Source organism: Gobio gobio (assembly GCF_949357685.1).
Source record: "Gobio gobio genome assembly, chromosome: 5".
Classification (NCBI taxonomy): Eukaryota; Metazoa; Chordata; class Actinopteri; order Cypriniformes; family Gobionidae; genus Gobio; species Gobio gobio.
The window spans coordinates 60,657,276-60,677,113 of record NC_137101.1 but is presented as its reverse complement, the minus strand read 5'-3'; the positions used below and the strand labels follow the sequence as shown (position 1 = coordinate 60,677,113).

The 19,838-nt window shown below is 42.3% G+C and overlaps 1 protein-coding gene across 2 annotated transcripts in view; it reads left to right on the top strand.

Annotated features, from left to right (window-relative positions):
• LOC307127107 (uncharacterized protein) overlaps positions 1–12,022 on the top strand; it is a 94,201-nt gene extending 82,179 nt beyond the window's left edge. Inside the window, exons 3-4 of one of the 2 annotated variants that reach the window (XM_079818101.1) lie at positions 2,148–2,394; positions 10,533–12,022. In XM_079818101.1, the coding sequence (XP_079674227.1) occupies positions 2,148–2,394; positions 10,533–11,509 (1,224 nt within the window). In that variant the 3' untranslated portion in view covers positions 11,510–12,022. The remainder of the gene's footprint in view (positions 1–2,147; positions 2,395–10,532) is intronic. The other variant, XM_079818100.1, reaches the window with a different exon arrangement.
• The last annotated feature ends 7,816 nt before the right edge of the window (positions 12,023–19,838 follow it).

Sequence of the window (19,838 nt, the reverse complement as noted above, 5' to 3'; positions counted from 1 at the left end):
TACTGATTAAGAGAGGAAATACTGCAGGAGATTGACTAGAATGCCCTATTTGATGAGTGAATATTGTAGAAAAATTCCACACTAGAGTTAATACAGGTGTGCAAAGCCCCACAAAATGATGCTGTGGAGAGACAACAACCAATAAAACACAGACCTGCAACACGCTCCGAGTCAGACTTACAGACACCTGAATATTAAAAGTTGAGTTGAGGGCACCTTAAAGGGATAGTTCACCCAAAATTGAAAATAAAGTCAGTAATTACTCACCCTCATGTTGTTCCAACCATGTAAGACCTTCGTTCATCTTCGGAACATAATTTAGTATGTTTTTGATGAAATCTGAGAGCTGTCTCACTCCTCCATAGGCTTTCAGAGGGAATGAAACTTGATGGCCCAGAATAGTAAGTAAAAACGTCATTTAAGGAGTCCAAATGACTACAGTGGCTCTGTATTAAGTCTATCATGCGAGTGCCACGACGCATGCGCGAGAACTGAGATTACGGCGTTCTTCTTCTACTACTACTAATCTCAGTTCTCGCGCATGCGTCGTGGCACTCCCGCGAACTCTCGTCAGAGGCTCAAATTGAACAACAATAATAGTGGGATAAAGTCGTTATTTTTGTTGTTTTTCCGCTCAAAAAGTATTTTTGTCGCATGATAGACTTAATACAGAGCCACTGTAGTCATTTGGACTCCTTAAATGACGTTTTTACTTACTATTCTGGGCCATCAAGTTTCATTCCCTCTGAAAGCCTACGGAGGAGTGAGACAGCTCTCAGATTTCATCAAAAATATACTAAATTATGTTCCGAAGATGAACGAAGGTCTTACATGGTTGGAACAACATGAGGGTGAGTAATTACTGACTTTATTTTCAATTTTGGGTGAACTATCCCTTTAAGCATTTTAAAAATCTAACCTTATATAACAACAAACTGCCAAAATGAGGAGAAACGCGGATATTTGCCATACATTTAAGAGCACTCTATGAACGAATGACACACATCAGTTTAACACAGAAAGAATAAAGCAGTTACTTTTTGCCCATTCTTCTTTGAATTGTCAGTTTATTTATTAATTTGCATCATTGTCTTTTGTGTAGCAGAATCATCCATCCGTGTCAGCGCGTTCGTGATCAGACATACGGTTGTATCAGTGTAATCAGTGCATACATTTCATTTTAATAAGACGTGATGAAATATGCGCGCACACACGCTTCTGGTTCATGTCTAGAGCACTAGAGTTTATGAAATATGTCCATAAAAAATGTAAACGCGCTCGCTCTGGTCTGTATCAGTGCTATATGATCCATGTGGTGAGCGTTGTTTAACACATCATGGCGCTCACGGCCCTCTCTTGCGCGCAGCGTGTAGTTTGAATTCCGCGTTCCGAACGTTGTTTAAGCGACATATAGCGGTATCATCAAGATTCATATCATAAAATAAATAAATACCGGTATTCGGTATGAACCGGTATACCGCCCAGCACTAGTTTGACACAATGATGGATAAAGGCCCTGTCCCAAATGGCACACTTCATGTGCACTTTCGGTCTTGTGGATTTATAATGGCTGCTGCGTGTCCGTTAAGTCCATGAGACTGCAGGGTGTCCCATTTATCATTGTAGGTCTCAGAAGGGTGCTCGCGAGCGCCCCCTTTGAGGTCGATATTCACCCTCGATGCGCACTTCTGTCGAGCCCACACTGGTGCCCAGACTTCTTCTCGACAGTCAAAGTGGCATTACGTTGTGAAAGTGCAGACTCAGAAGAAGACTGTGAGGGTGTAGGGTGCCATCCAATTGCGTACAGAGTCATTTAATTTATGCTTGTTTATCACGCCTCTTGTGCAGTAGAAACTACATAGCTGACTCCCCAGACCAATGTTCAATCTTAAATTGAGCTTGGTCTGGTGATAGCCAAACAATAAAAATAAATAAATGTAGCATAAAATGTCTAAATATGAACCTACTAAATAAATTGTGTTCTTTTATTAATTTGTAGTATTTAGTGTTTTTAGAGAGTTTTTTGTTGTCTAATCAGGTCATTTAAGGCCATTAACTCTCACTCTGACTGACTCTCTTACCAGTGACTGAACTACTGATTTAGTTTGGATGTGTTTTTTATTTCTGTGATTATTCTTATTTTAAAGATGGCGTTTATTAAAGAGGAGAGTGAAGACGTGAAGATTGAAGAAACATTGAAACATGAAGAAACTGAGGAACAAACAAAGATGGTGTTTATTAAAGAGGAGAGTGAAGACGTGAAGGTTGAAGAAACATTGAAACAAGAAGAAACTGAGGAACAAACAAAGATGGTGTTTATTAAAGAGGAGAGTGAAGACGTGAAGGTTGAAGAAACATTGAGAGTGAAACATGAAGAAACTGAGGAACAAACAGGTTGGTTTCATTCTCAGTCATTTGATCCTTATTCAAATGTCCAGCTCTACAGAAATGAGTGATATGTTTGAAGTAGTGTTAATTTCGTTAACGAAAAATGTTTGTTGAAGAGGAATGTTTGAGCGTTCATGCTTGCGGTTGCCAGATTTCAATTTAAATCCCCAGTCAGAGCTTTTCTGTTAAAAGAACACATATTCAAGTCAAGTGTCATTCAGTCGGTCTGTGTTCTGTCTCTTGTGCTGTTTTTGAGACTTAGGCCCAATCCCAATTCTATTTTATACCCCTTTGCCTTCCCCTACCCCTACACCTACCTGTACCCCTTGCCCCTTGAAACAGAGTGCCAAGGCGTACGGGTGAAAATATTCCCCTAAGAAATGGGACACCACTACTATACCATTACACCTCATCATACCCCGTTTCTTTTATTATAAAATCCTGTGACATTTAACCAGTATGAACAGCAATGAAGTGCGTAGGCTATATCTAACAGAAATCAGGCGTTTAACAAATTACTCACTCCCAACAGAGTTTTGCGCTGTATTTGGACTTAATAAAATGGCGCTCGTTTTCAGTTCAAAAACATATGAGCCAGAGTTTCCTAAGATGATACAGAATGATACAGAACATACAAGACTAGTGAAGCCGCTTTTCCATTGGACCAAACTGTTCTCTTTGTTTATTAACCGTTCCATTCCGTGCTGATCCGAGCCGACCGGTACGGATATGGTTTCATTATCTACTGTGGTGCTGCGATAATGTTCATACGTTATACATCAAGTCAGTCGTTGCCTTGGTAACGTGAGAGTTTACAGACGATATGTATTGTAAATATCGACTGCGTTATGAAGGATGACCAGATATATATATTTTTAACTATTATTAATACAGACCTGCCAACATGTACGCATTTTTCGTACTCGGCACGCATTTTGACCCTTTGGTACGCTTGTACGATTCGCTGCTCTCTATGTACGCATTTTGTTGCATCTCGCATTTCGCCGGTTTCAGTGCAATATATGACGTTGATCCACAGCGTGAAAGTGGAGTGAAAAGCTTTCGGCCAATCAGAGCGCTTCATTTTAACCCTCCGCTTACATGCCCGCCCCTCCTAGACAAATGCTTTGAGCGCGCGCTGCGTGCGTTCGTTTCATTTCAGTCAGTGCATCAAGCGAGCTAGGCAGGCCGGATAACTGCAGCGTGCATGCCATGGCTGAACCGCCTCACAGAGATGCGCTGTTGGCGGTTACAGCCGCGGATGACTTGACGAAAAAATATATTTTAAATTTGGGCGAGTGGCGGTTGAACCAATCAAATAGAAAAAAAATATATGCATTCTTAAATATTGTTACAGTGCACTAAGCAAACCTGCAAGCTATGAGCCAAGCTGTCAGTATGGAGGCCTAGGCTTCTTCTCGTAGATATTTTAAAACAGACAGTCGTTGTAGCCTACCACTCGGGGAATAGGCATTTAAACAGACAGATTATGGAGTGATATAAAAATAGCATCGGGCAATGGCAGCGCGAGATGTTCAGAAGAACGCAAGAGCTAAACTTCTACAAGCTCAATAACATCCACAGCAAAAAAAAAAAGGTAAAAAAGTAGTCGCAAAACTTTGCCCGTGGTTTATTAGCAGATGTGCAAGGCAAGCGGGCAAGTTTTGGGGTTGTTATGGATAATTCAAATGTGAACATGCACGTTGCGCGGTTGACTTTCAGCGAATTTTAGTGAATGAATAGAGTTGGCGTTTCTGTAATATTAAATCTCCATAATTCTTTTCTTGTATGATTTTGTTTGACCTGCTGGTATAAAATGAATTAACATAACGGTTGTGTTGTGTTGCGTCGCGTCTTGCCACATTCAATGTAGAAAGCATTGCTTTCGTTTGAGGGTGCTTAACTCGCACCAGTAGACAAAAAGTTACCTGATTGTGACAGATGGTCGAATTCACATGACACATTATAAATTAGCATTATAGTCTGCCATAGCCTATACCCTACAGTATCAAAAAGACCAAAGCCCTCTGATGCAGGGAAGATGAAAAATGTGGATAAAGACAGAGGTAAAGTGATGTAATGAAGGAACAGTTTATCTAATTGCATAGTATTAAGATACTAGTAAATGAATGGCAGTTATTTTTACCTTAAACTTTATGCTAACAATTGTGCTGGGTTGTCTAGAGAGGCACCAGACAGTGTGACTTTACCTTAATCTTGTCAGATGTTTTTAAACGCATGGAATATCAGTTTTTTATTAATGTTTTTACTCTACAGTTGTGTAGTTTTGTGTAGTTGTGTTAAATTATATACATTTTTATTTATTAATTAAAATTCATATTTAATTTGATTAAATATTAAATTAAATGTACATGTAAATTAGTAATAATAGTCTATTTATATAATAGCAACATTTTATGTCAAATTCAAATAAAATATCTACTACTCAGTTTCATTCATAGTGAAAATATGAAATGTGCCATAGTTTAGTGGAAGATTGCTGCCATCTACTGGAAAACAAACACTTTTGCTATTGAATACGGTAGTTTGTTATTTATCTTACTATTTGTGTTTAATCTGTCTTTGGTTCTATTTTTGTATGACGTTTAACCATCATCAGTCTTTTTTGTATATAATATCCTGAACACAATAATGGGTTTGCAGTAACTGTATAACATTTATGGTCTACTTGTATTTGTTTATGGAGTAGCTAATAAATCGTAATTGGTGAAAGTATATTGTGTATATTATGTATTTTAGTGTTAGGTATCTCATAGATTACTTACTGGTGGGTGGACAACGGTGGAGCGTACATTGGCGGTGGGCTATCGGGTGCGCTGGGTGCCCGCAGTGGGGGGGGGGGGGGGGGGTACTCATAAAGTTTCTTCAAGGTTGGCAGGTCTGTTAATATGTGTTCAAATCACCCAAATAGTGCGTTTAGCAAGCTACGGAGAAAACGGCAGCCAGGCGACCAGGGCCGGCGTTTGCTATAGGCGAGCTAGGCGGTTGCCTAGGGCGACAAATGTGTTGGGGGCGCAGCCAGGCGCCCTCTAGTGGCGCCCTTAAACTTACTTCCCATTAAGCATAGAATTAAAACAAGCGAAATAAAACATACTGTTTATTAAACATGATCATCCTTGGGCGTCCCCTCAGCCACACGTTTAATTACTTAACCTGATTATTAGATTGAGTTGATGGTGAGTATTGTCGAGCACAGGCGTTCAGGCGTTAGGTCAGGCAAGTGCTCATCACTGGCGCGTTCTTCAATAATGAAGCGGTTTAAACCCTCGAGTGCACAGGGACGGAAAAAGAGAAAGGCAGACGATCAAAAGAAAGCCCAGTATAGAGGTAAGTCTTCTCATCTCAGCCTTAAAGGTGTCAAACGAAATAAATTTACTTCGTATTATCCATATTATCAACTAATATTGGACGGCATTGGACGTTTCATTGCTGTTACTAAGCTATCAGTAGCTAGCTAGTTATCTACATATTACCACGCATTTCACTGAAGATTAGGAAATCCAGACGAGCCAAATTTTAATGCTGCGTCAATTTTGAAGGTGAATAGAAATGGCAGAAACAACTGTTCATCTTTTATTATATAAGATAGGGATAGAGCTACAAGAACTTATATATTTTAATTTTGTAGTGGTAAGTACAGTGTATCCATAATAGCACTTTTGTTTGTAGAGGGTATAGTTAAGCAAATAATGACCCATAAACTGGATTAAGTGTCTTTACAGGTGCTTAAGAGAGTTTTTGCACAGTTTATGGAGTTAATATTTGGTAAATATCCTTGAACATTCTTTCTAGCATTTGTGTATGACCAATTTATTGCAGTTGATCCTTCAAGTCTTAATTTGCTTGATTAAGTGTTGGAGTGACTATATAACCATTTTTGTTTGTTCATCCATAGTTTGAGTCATAATTTGTTAAATATCCTCCAACGTTCTTTGTAGCATTTTTGTATGTGCAATTTATTAGAGTGTATCATTTAAGTCACAATTAGCTTTTTAAGTCTTGGAGTAACTATAGGAGCATTTTTGTTTGTATAGTTTTTATAAATACTTAAACCATTTGTGCCCAATTTTTCTGAATCGCAAAACTCTATCTCGCCTAGGGCAACCAAAGAGCTAGAGCCGGCCCTGCAGGCGACACGCACGGTAGTCGGTGGAGGGAAACTCCTCATACCCCTTCGTTCGAAGTGTGGTCCTGAAAAATCTTCGTTTGAAGGGCTATCTGGCCCTTACCCCTACCACTCCAGCCAAAAGAGAATCGAGACACCCATACCCCATCACGTGAACGCGCAAAACGAAGGGATAGGGGAAAGAGAAGGGCTAAGGGGTAGAAATGGGATTGGGCCTAAATCTGCCATCAAACCTTCTTAGTGATGAACTGTAATAAATCTCTCGACTATCTGGAATTGTGTTTGCTGAATAACTGCACTTACACAAACTCTGTGTGACAATACAAAGTCTTTTTTGCTATTGTTTTGATAGAAAACATTAATATGGAATTTCACTGTTTAACATTTTTAGGCCTATATAATAAATAGACTATAATAAATCATTAAACTAGATGAAGTAAAATAAAGCATGTGTATGGGTCGACATTCTCTTGATTTGTGCTTATAGGTCAAAGTGCAACTATACTGTCCTCCCTTCATGTATGATCATTGTGAAGGTTGACAGCAAGTTAAACTTCAGCATTTATTATCTTGATGACTCAACAATGGATCAGAGTGAAACTAAAAGAAAATACAATCTCCAATTATACATATGACTAAACATAGCTTCAAATGACACAAATTATACAGATTGCAGTTATGCTGTTTATAAACATGAGCATAATAAAGTAGATAAAAAAAACGTACAGCTATTACAAACTTACAACTTCCAAAAGCAAGGATTGATGAGGATTTTCCAAGAAACCACCCAGTTTCAACAGCATGCACCAAACATGATCCCAGCAGCTCAATTCCTGCTATATATTACCCTGCAGTTTCTGAAATGTCCACTACATGGCAGTTCCAAAACAAATTTAACATTAGACATCACTATAATACAATTTCAGTCCTTTTTAGAACAAAGCAAAATTACCTGTGAGATTGGTCTGTAGAATCTTTTGGTTGTACCTTGAGAAGTCGTCATAACCTCAATTTTCCTTACACATCTGTCGGTGCTTGGTAATGTATTGGTGATCATTGCCTTAGGCCAATCATTGCGAGAAAGGGTACTGTCTTTCAAGAGGACAATATCTCCAATTTGAAGATTGGTGTGTGATTCAGTCTATTTGCATCTATGTTGCAAGATGGGGAGGTACTCTTGTTTCCAGTGGGTCTGTACTTTTCTCCATTGACTTCCATAAAGACCTTTGTCTAAGAAATTGCAGTTAGGAACTCCAAGGGGAGACACTGAAGATGCTGTTCAGGATCGGGCCACTATCCATCATTCCGTGAACCTCCCAGACTCCCTGTCTCCGTCAAGAGACCTGAGACAACCCGTTTCCTCCCAGAGCCCTGTGACGTCTCCAGTCTCTTTCCAAAGCCTGGTGAGAACCCCTGTGTCCGATTAAAGCCATGAAGAGGATCAAAGAGAGGCTCCAGTCCGCAACAAACGTCCAGAGTGGACTGTTTCCATCCCCCAGAGAGGACTTCTTCAGTTCCGCAGAGGCCACAGAGGATGTCTGCCATTCCACAGAGTCCAGAGAGGACTTACTTCAGTTCTGCAGAGGCTACAGAGGATGTCTGCCATTCCACAGAGTCCAGAGTGGACTTACTTCAGTTCTGCAGAGGCCACAGAGGATGTCCTAGTAGCCTAATGCCCACACTGTGCCCTCCAAAACAACATTTTTCTCCTCTTTTCCACCTCGCCAACGATAACTTCTACTTCACATCGAGTGAAGTTAAGTTTTTTTTATTTCCTCTCTGTGTTTGCCATGATTTCGCAATCGATGAATATTAACTTGTGGGCATTTCACTGACTATTTATGGGCAACTATGGGCATGACACGAAGCCACAAAAGCTGTGCTATATTTAGAATTGATTGTGATTTTATTAAGGGAAAACTGCATGGAATTTTATAAATCCGAATATTTCTGTGCGTACGCACGTCCTATGTTTCATCCGTACGACACTTCTGATGCAAATCCTATGCAAAGTTTTATAAATGATGCCCCAGGTCTGCGACTGTGTTCCTCGTGGCATCCTGTGGAGGGTGCTCTGGGAGTATGGGGTCGGCGGCCCCCTGCTTAGGGCTGTTCAGTCCCTGTACAACCAGAGCAGGAGCTTGGTCCGCATTGCCGGCAGTAAGTCAGACTTGTTCCCGGTGCATGTTGGACTCCGGCAGGGCTGCCCTTTGTCACCGGTTCTGTTCATAATTTTTATGGACAGAATTTCTAGGCGCAGCCAAGGGCCGGAGAGTGTCCGGTTTGGGAACCACACGATTTCGTCACTGCTTTTTGCAGATGATGTTGTCGTGTTGGCTTCCTCGAACCAGGACCTTCAGCGTGCACTGGGACGGTTTGCGGCCGAGTGTGAAGCGGCTGGGATGAGAATCAGCCCCTCCAAGTCCGAGGCCATGGTTCTCAGTCGGAAAAGGGTGGCTTGCCCGCTTCAGGTGGGTGGAGAGTTCCTGCCTCAAGTGGAGGAGTTCAGGTATCTTGGGGTCTTGTTCACGAGTGAGGGAAGGATGGAACGGGAGATTGACAGACGGATCGGTGCAGCTTCTGCAGTAATGCGGTCGATGTACCGGTCTGTCGTGGTGAAGAAGGAGCTGAGCTGCAAGGCAAAGCTCTCGATTTACCGGTCAATCTACGTTCCTACCCTCACCTATGGTCATGAGCTGTGGGTCATGACCGAAAGGACAAGATCCCGGATACAGGCGGCCGAAATGAGCTTTCTCCGCAGGGTGGCTGGGCGCTCCCTTAGAGATAGGGTGAGGAGCTCGGTCACTCGGGAGGAACTCGGAGTAGAGCCGCTGCTCCTCCACATCGAGAGGGGTCAGCTGAGGTGGCTCGGGCATCTATTTCGGATGCCTCCTGGACACCTTCCCAGGGAGGTGTTCCAGGCACGTCCCACTGGGAGGAGGCCCCCGGGGAAGACCTAGGACACGCTGGAGGGACTATGTCTCCCGGCTGGCCTGGGAACGCCTCTGGGTTCCCCCGGAAGAGCTAGAGGAAGTGGCTAGGGAGAGGGAAGTCTGGGCGTCTCTGCTTAGACTGTTGCCCCCGCGACCCGGCCCCGGATAAGCGGAAGATGATGGATAGATGGATGGCCCCAGGTCTGCCCCAAAAATCTTTTCCAATTGTCTATGAACCATTTGTTATTCTGTAGACACTACTTAGACAACCAGCCATTGAGTGAGGACAGTCTGCTAAGTATCTCATCACTTACAAGCTTTGGTGATCTCTGACTGGCGAAGTCGAACATAATTAGTGCTGATGTGAATAATAATCTTAGAGAATGTACAATTAGCATTAGAGCGGTGTTTTGCCCCGCGACTATGCCGTCTCTCAGTTGCTTGGCTGCACAAGCTCTGTTGTTTCTGGAACTGAAAGTTCAAAAAGCTTCAAAATGTTATCCGCATCATCACTTTTGTTGCTATTTAATTAAATGTGACTTGACTTAACAATTTGTTTATGCCTTATTCTCTGTCAGTATAAATATGCATAATTTTGTATTGTGTTTGTTATTAACTTACTGGATGGGCCAGAGACTCAGAATGGATAGTGTCTCTTGAAATGGTATATTTCCCCTTTTTATTGAGGAGTGTTGTAATTTGGTGCTTTTCATTTCCAGTACTGGGATTGGCTGTTGACAACAGAAGTGGCACATGGTTAAAACAGTGACTTGAAAGTTTTACCAGTGCATTGATCACATTCCGAAACACTTCAATAACCCCTGTGGCAGTTTCCTGAACACAGAATCCAAACATGAATCGAAGTGTTATGAATTGAAAGGGTTAAGAATATTGAAAAAAGGTTCTGAGATCAAATGTAATCCCTCTTACTGTAGCTTAGTGGGTATAGGCTCTAGCATCACATGTTTTGTTTTTTTTTGTTTTGATGCCTTAACGTTTTAATGTCTTGATGTCTGTTGTTTTGTGCCATTAAACTGGGGTTAACTTGTTTTTGTTTCTTTTAGATCTGATGGCACTGAAAGTGGAGAGTCAAGAGCTAAATGAAATGGAAGAGAAAGATCCGTATAAGCAACATCATGATTTCATAGCTGGAGAAAAATCTTTTAGTTGCTCACAGACTGAAAAGATTTCCTCACAAAAAATCACTCTAAAGCCTGGAAAGAGTTTAATTGAAAAACAACAACTTAAAGTCCACTGTAATATTCACACTGGAGAGAAGCCGTTCACCTGCCAACAGTGTGGAAAGAATTTCACTCAAAAAGGAAACTTGGAGAAACACATGAGAATTCACACTGGAGAGAAGCCTTACACCTGCCAAGAGTGTGGAAAGAGTTTCCCTAAAAAAGAAAGCTTTGAGCAACACATGAGAATTCACACTGGAGAGAAGCCATACACTTGCCAACAGTGTGGAAAGAGTTACATTCACATAGGGAATCTTAAAGCCCACATGAGAGTTCACACTGGAGAGAAGCCTTTCACCTGCCAACAGTGTGGAAAGAGTTTTACTCATAAGGGAAGCATTGAGGAACACATGAGAATTCACACTGGAGAGAAGCCTTTCACCTGCCAAGAGTGTGGAAAGAGTTTCACTCAAAGAGGGCAAATTAAAGCCCACATGAGGATTCACACGGGAGAGAAGCCTTACACCTGCCAACAGTGTGGAAAGAGTTTCAATCGAAAACAAAATCTTAAAGGCCACACAAGAGTTCACACGGGAGAGAAGCCTTACACCTGCCAAGAGTGTGGAAAGAGTTTCACTCAAAGAGGGCAAATTAAAGCCCACATGAGCATTCACACTGGAGAGAAGCCTTACACCTGCCAACAGTGTGGAAAGAGTTTCACTCATAAAGGAAGCTTTGAGCAACACATGAGAATTCACACTGGAGAGAAGCCTTACACCTGCCAACAATGTGGAAACAGTTTCACTCAAAAAGGGAATCTTAAAGCCCACATGAGAGTTCACACTGAAGAGAAGCTTTAAACCTGACAACTTTGTGGGAGCATGAAATTGAATTAATTAGAGCGGAGACTGTGAGCCAGGCCTTCTCGTGCAACATTAGTGCCTAACCTCACAAATGTGCTTCTAGAAGAATGGTCAAAAATTCCCATAAACACACTTCTAAACCTTGTGGAAAGCCTTCCCAGAAGAGTTGAAGCTGTTATAGCTGCTAAGGGTGGGCCAACTCCATATTAAAACCTACAGATAAAGAATGGAATGTCATTAAAGTTAATTTGCATGTAAAGGCAGGTGTCACAACTTTTGGCAATATAGTGTATTTTTACTCTGAATGCTTGAGAGTTTCACAGTTGCGTCCTTTGGTAGTTTCGACTTGCCAAGTTCGATTCAGCAGAACGAACTCAGAGGACGGGAGGACACAGTCCGGTAATTCTGCAAATGGAGCAGCATTCTTGATAGCGTCACTCGGTTCACTCTGGCTACTCACGGTTATCTGTATATTTTAGACAACAATAAAAAAATATTTTTCAAAAAGCCACTCTGCCTCTTTGTTTTCATTTTAAGAATCTTAAATATAATAGCCACACAGATGTGGTCCAGGCAAAGCATACATTGATTATCTTCACTGCATGTATATTTAAAACTCAACCTATTAATATGTGGTTCAGGCAATATGTGAATATGTATTCTGATTATCTTCACTGTAATAAAATGAAATATGACAAACACAACCCTCTTTTTGTTAAATGTCAGTTTAAATAATCAATAATAGCCTTTATAAAGGTATAAGTAAAAGGTATAGGAAGCTATCCAATAAGAAGTAAAGCAAACAATTCAGTCAGACATACAAAGTCAGCGTTCTAGTAGGCTACGCTGGTAAAGTTAAATGTCAGTTCCCCCGTGTCAAAAAGTTTGGCGCCCTCGTCTGGCCCCCCAAAATTTGTAATTGTATCACCAAAAAAATGTCTGAAACTGGTTGCAATGTGCAGTTTTTGCTGTGGCGAGGAGGCTGCGTGAAAGAACCATTCATGAGCGGCTATCACAGAGACTGTTTCACCACAGAGATACCGAGAAAATATACAGGTAAAAGAAAATATTTAATTTCAGTCATCTTCACATATAGCGAGAAAAAATATTATGTCCAATTGTCCAGTGTTGCTTATACAGTGTTAGATGTTTGTTTTTAAACCATAAATAAAACAATTATGACAGGGCCGTGCACAGACATTTTGAGGGTCAGTGGCCCAAACCAAAAAAAAGGGGCACTATAAGGGGGTTGAGTATCATCAAACCTTTTACAATCATATTGTAACTACAATTGTTTGGTTTTAGTGCTAATTCAATTTATGTTGTTGTAATTATCAACTTTCAACTTTATTTATATAGCGCTTTTAACAATGTAGATTGTTTCAAAGCAGCTTTACAGTGTTAAACAGGAAAATAATGCAGCATAATTTTATTCAGCTGTATAGCCATTCTGGAGAAAACGCTGATGTCATCAGCTCATTTCAATTTTCATACAGTGACAGTGTGGGCTTTAGATCAATAATTAGATCAGTAATTTAGTTTAAATGGTTAATTTAGTTTATTAATTAGATTTATTTCGATGTTTAGTTGAAAAATTTACTGTGCTTCCAAAAAGTTTATTCTGCGCTAATTTGATCTCATAGTTAATGTTTTTCAAAATGCTGTAGATTTATGTAGCAAATGAGAACCTCTAAAATTATTGTTTATATTTTGAGACAAGGGTCTTGTTAATGATTTTCAGTTTTGTTACAAGTAAATAAACCAATAGTTTTTCAATAATGGAAGATTATGTAAAAGTATGGTATTTGGGGTAAAAGATGATGAAAATGATAATAAATAGTTATCTGACTTTTCCATTTGTTGACATGACATAGTTAGATTCAGGTATTAAATCATTAGACATGATTAAAAAGCACATTTTTCTTAGGGTTTGCCTTTTAGCAATTAATACAAACTGATACAATTAATTTAGAACATTCATAGTATATTACCTTTTTAATTGTGTATACTATTAATATGGTCTTAATAAAAAATAAATATGATGTATGTTATAGATACTATTATTAACTCAGACAATTGATTATAATGGGAAATATACTTTACAGGAGTTCAAGTGTGACAAACTGTCAGCTAAATATTCTATATGACGATTTAGCAGCTGATTTGCAATGTTGATCGGGCAGCCTCCCTTTGCTCTTTCTCTTGTCTTCTTTTCAGTGAAATCATTGTTTTTTGTCTATTAAGTGTGGCAACAACAAATGTGGTGTTATTTATGTTAGATCAGATCAGGTACAATAATTTGATTAGACAATTCATTATGTTTCTAGAACATGGATATTTTGCACAAGTAGTACAAAAACAAACTACCGAATTACTAATTTTGCGGATCAACCACTGTCTGTAATGTGAATTGTAGTTTGTAATCTACCTGTTAAAGGTCCTGTTCTTCGTGATCCCATTTTTCAAACTTTAGTTAGTGTGTAATGTTGCTGTTAGAGCATAAATAATACCTGTAAAATTATAAAGCTCAAAGTTCAATGCCAAGCGAGATATTTTATTTAACAGAAGTTCCCTTTCAAAGCCTACAGCGAACGGCCAGTTTGGACTACATCCCTGTACTTCCTGCTTTAATGACGTCAGTAGAACAGTTTGTTGACTAACCTCCGCCCACAAGAATATGCAAAAAAGGGGGCGTGGTCTTGTTGCTTTCCCACGTGGAGAAGAGGAAGTGTTGCGTTTGGTTGCGTTTGTAGTGTGTTTGTCGCCATGTCGTCGAGACGCTGTTATTTTCATCCCGGAGTCAAATCACCTTTGTTTGGCCAGGGACGTTGTACTTTGGCCAGGGATGAGCACATGCATCTCCCCGTTATGGTAAGAGGCGTGACCTTTCCAGGCAACGTGCGCTAAGCTGCTGTCGAATCACAACACGGGAACAGCTGGCACAATCAGAACTCGTTACGTATTTCTGAAGGAGGGACTTCATAGAACAGGGAAATCTTTCAAGCCGTTTTTAGGACAGTGAAAACAGCGGTATACAGATATAAGTAAATGGTGGGGAAAATACTGTGTTTTTTTACACGCGAAACATGAACACTTGTTATATTGCACACTGTAAACACAATCAAAGCTTCAAAAACACAGGAAAAACGGGACCTTTAATGGGACAACATTCTGGAACTGTCGTCTCCACAGAGAGCGGGCACTAGACTGTGAGCGATGCAGCTGCGGAGCGAGCGGGAAAACACGGAGCGGATTACCGGAATTAGTGGATTTTTAGCGGAACAGAGCGCTTTTATGGGAATCCTCCATTACTTCGGGGGTGAGGGAGGAAAGGGGGCTAGAGGGGCACCTCAGCCGATGAGGGCAGAGGGGCAGTGGCTCTAGCCACCAGGCCACCCCCCTGTGCACGGCCCTGCTCAGGGTTACAGGATTAGTTTCGAGTTGACATAACCAAACCAATTTATTCAGGCTATGGTGGTCCCATGAGGCTTGTGCACGTCTATTAGTGACCGTTTGTACTTTTCTGTTTATTGTGAGTGAGTTATTGGATGATCTGGTAATGAGTTGAATAAATAGGTCAGGTGTGATGGATCATGCTGATAAAAATTTTACCTTGCTGTTTGCCTGATGAAGATCTTCAGGTTGAAATGTTGCATATTTTGATAAATTGAATTTGGAGCAGCAGTGGCAGTGTGCCCATTTTTGTTTATTTTTTAGTGAAGTGCTTTATCTGATCGAGCACCTGCCTAAAGTTTCTGGATGTGCACATATTACTACTTTGAGTTCATACTGTTTGTACACGTCTGGCTATTCTAATTGTGTATTGCACTCTTGATTACCTTACAATCCAATGTTAAATAACAGCCCAATTATATTCCTTTTAGTCCGTTCTAAGATTTGTTTTCGATACTACATTTAAAACAAAACATTCACATTCAGGCTAATTTCTTTGTTTCATTTCTGAAGACTCCCAACTGAAAAGATTTGGTCAGTTCTTTCTGAGTCCTAGCTCAGAAGGCTGAATTACTTTTTCAAATATATCCCATGAACTCTTTTTTTTTCAGACCTGTTGCTGTCTGTGTTTCCTTTGCTGTCTAACATAAAGCAAAGATTAGTCCGGTGACGTAGGATTGCGCGCGACTTTCCAGTTACCACTGGATTTTGTCCTCTGCAAATAAACGTAATAAAGCTGAAATAAAGCGGGCTTTCATGCTATCACCAGATTCCCAAACATAATTGGAGCCATAGATTGCATCCACATTGCAATAAAAGCACCATCAACCAACAAATTGAATTATATAGAAAAGGATTTCATTCTGTTAACATGCAAATCATTTGTGAAGCAAATTTGTTGTTGTTAAACGTCGTTGCGTGGTGGCCTGGAGGAACACGTGACTCATTCATTATGCAGAAGAGCTCTGTGGGGGTGCATCTCCAAGAAGGTGCTGTTGAGGATGGCTGTCTCTTTGGTGAATTTAAGGCGACAACATGTTTAACCTCTTAACCTGCGCCATCATGAATTCATAACTGGAGAAAAATCGTTTAGTTGCTCACAGACTGACAAGATTTCCTCACAAAAAAATCACTCAAAAGCCTGGAAAGTGTTTCATTGAAAAACAACACCTTAAAGTCCACAGGAAAATTCACACTGGACAGAAGCCGTTCACCCGCCAAAAGTGTGGAAAGAGCTTTATTAAAATAGAAACCCATAATAAATAAACAAGTGCTCACACTGGAGACAAGGTGTTCACCTGCCAACAGTGTGGAAAGAGTTTCACGCGAAAAGCGAGTCTTAAAGTCCACTCGAGTATTCACATTTGGAGAGAAGCTTTACACCTGCCAAGAGTGTGGAAAGAGTTTCACTCAAAGAGGGCATCTTAAAGCCCACATGAGTATTCACACTGGAGAGAAACCTTATACCTGTCAACAGTGTGGAAAGAGTTTCACTCGAAAAGGAAGAATTGAGGAACACATGAGAATTCACACTGGAGAGAAGCCTTACACCTGCCAACAGTGTGGAAATAGTTTCACTCAAAAAGGGCATCTGTAAACCCACATGAGTATTCACAATAGAGAGAAGGCATTCACTTGCCAACAGTGTGGAAAGAGTTTCACTCAAAAAGTAGTCCTTAACAGGCATGTTAGAATTCATACTGGAGAGAAGGCTTTCACCTGCCAGCAGTGTGGAAAGAGTTTCACTCAAAAAGGAAGCATCGAGGAACACATGAGAATTCACACTAGAGAGAATTTCACTCGAAAAGAACATCATGAAGGCCACACAAGAGTTCACTCTGGAGAGAAGCCTTACACCTGCCAACAGTGTGGAAAGAGTTTCACTCGAAAAGAACATCTTCAAGGCCACACAAGAGTTCACACTGGAGAGAAGCCTTACACCTGCAAACAGTGTGGAAAGAGTTTCACTCGAAAAGAACATCTTGAAGGCCACACAAGAGTTCACTCTGGAGAGAAGCCTTACACCTGCCAACAGTGTGGAAAGAGTTTCACTCAAAAAGGGATTCTTAAAAACCACATGAGTATTCACACTAGAGAGAAGCCTTACACCTGCCAACAGTGTTGAAAGTGTTTCACTCGAAAGTGAAACTTTAAAAGACACATACAAATTCACAATGAAGAGAAGCTTTAAACCTTCCAACTGTGTGGAAAGAGCTTCACAATAGGGAAGGGTGATTTCTTATCGTTTGCGTCATACCAGTAAAAATTGTTCCCACGGTAATAATAACGATAAAGCCTAGATTATAATATTTGTCTTTTTTCTGTGTGCGACCCATTCGCATCTCACGTGCAGAGCAAAAACAACTATGGTTGTAGGCGGAGGTGAAGATGAGGAGTTTATCACTACACAAGGAGATACCTCTACAATCTGGAACTGGTACACACAGATATACACTATATTGCCAAAAGTATTTTGGACATCGTCCAAATCACTGAATTCAGGTGTTCAAACACTTCCATGGCCACAGGTATATAAACCTGTAGACGCTTCTACAAATATTAGTGAAAGAATGGGTTGCTCTCAGGAGCTCAGTGAATTTAAGCGTGGTACCGTGATAGGTTGCCATATGTAAATCTTGTGCGTGAAAACACCACAGAAAAATAGGCAAATCTCAACATAACACAGACTGTTACGCAACAGTCAGGATCCTTAATATGTACGCCCCCAACATTTGTATATACCAGCCCATGTTCAAGGCCAGGCGGAACTGCACAGCCGAATCATCGGGAGTTCTGCAGGTATTGTGAATAAACAAGTTTTAAGCGAGGATGGCGAAAATGGCAGTTCATGGAAATAAATGTTATGTTCCAAGCTGTGCAGGGGACGTGAGGACTTTACATTCCCTTCCCACAGAACAAAACTGTCAACAGGCATGGTTGATGTTTATCTATAACTGGATACTGCAAAAAACTCAAAAACCCCTTATGAAGACAAGGACAACGAGGACCGTGATGTCGCCCGGTACGGCGCAGCCGGGGCCCCACCCTGGAGCCAAGCCTGGGGTTGGGGCTCGTATGCGAGCGCCTGGTGGCTGGGCCTTCCCCCACGGGGTCCGGCCGGGCTCAGCCCAAGGTAGCGACATGGGGACACCTTCCCGTGGGCCCACCACTCACAGGAGGGACCGTAAGGGGCCGGTGCAAAGAAAATCGGGCAGCAGTCGAAGGCGGGAGCCTAGACAACCCGATCCCTGGACACGGAAACTGGCTCTTGGGAAATGGAATGTCACCTCACTGGCGGGGAAGGAGCCTGAGATTGTGCGTGAGGTTGAGAGGTTCCAACTAGAGATAGTCGGAATCACCTCTACGCACAGCTTGGGCTCTGGAACCACACTCCTCGAGAGAGGATGGACTCTTCACCACTCCGGAGTTGCCCATGGTGAGAGGTGGCAGGCTGGTGTGGGTTAGCTTATAGCCCCCCAGCTCTGCCGCCATGTGTTGGAGTTTACCCCATAGGTCTCTCACTGTTGTGTGTGCCTATGGGCTGAACGGCCTTCTTGGTGTCCCTGGGAGGGGTGCTGGAAAGTGCTCCGACTGGGGACTCCGTCGTTCTACTGGGGGACTTCAACGCCCACGTGGGCAATGACAGTGACACCTGGAGGGGCGTGATTGGGAGGAACGGCCCCCCTGATCTGAACCCGAGTGGTGTTCAGTTATTGGACTTCTGTGCTAGTTACGGTTTGTCCATAACGAACACCATGTTCAGGCATAAGAGTGTCCATCAGTGCACATGGCACCAGGATACTCTAGGTCGTAGGTCAATGATCGACTTTGTGGTCGTTTCATCTGACCTGCGGCCGTATGTCTTGGACACTCGGGTGAAGAGAGGGGCGGAGCTGTCAACTGATCACCACCTGGTGGTGAGTTGGATCCGATGGCGGGGGAGGAAGCTGGACAGACTCGGTAGACCCAAGCGTACTGTAAGGGTCTGCTGGGAATGTTTGGCCGAGTCTCCTGTCAGAGAGATCTTCAACTCCTACCTCCGGCAGAGCTTCGACCGGATTCCGAGGGAGGCTGGAGATATTGAGTCCGAGTGGACCATGTTCTCCACCTCTATTGTCAAAGCGGCCACTTGGAGCTGTGGACGCAAGGTCTCCGGTGCATGTAGAGGCGGCAATCCACGAACCCGGTGGTGGACACCGGAAGTAAGGGATGCCGTCAAGCTGAAGAAGGAGTCCTATCGGGCCTGGTTGGCTTGTGGGACTCCTGAGGCAGCTGACACGTACTGGCAGGCTAAGCGGACTGCAGCCCGGGTGGTTGTGGAGGCAAAAACTCGGGCCTGGGAGGAGTTCGGTGAGGCCATGGAAAAGGACTATCGGCTGGCCTCGAAGAGATTCTGGCAAACTGTCCGGCGCCTCAGGAGGGGGAAGCAGTGCCCTACCAACGCTGTTTACAGTGGCGATGGGCGGCTGTTGACCTCAACTGGGACCTCAACTCGGATTCAGGAGGAACAGTCTGGTTTTCGTCCGGTGCGTGGTACACTGGACCAGCTCTATACCCTCTACAGGGTGCTGGAGGGTTTATGGGAGTTTGCCCAACCAGTCCACATGTGTTTTGTGGATTTGGAGAAGGCATTCGACTGTGTCCCTCGCGGCGTCCTGTGGAGGGTGCTCGGGGAGTATGGGGTCCTGGGTCCTTTGCTAAGGGCTGTCCGGTCCCTGTATGACCGAAGCAGGAGTTTGGTCCGCATTGCCGGCAGTAAGTCAGACTTGTTCCCGGTGCATGTTGGACTCCGGCAGGGCTGCCCTTTGTCGCCGGTTCTGTTCATAATTTTTATGGACAGAATTTCTAGGTGCAGCCAGGGGCCGGAGGGTGT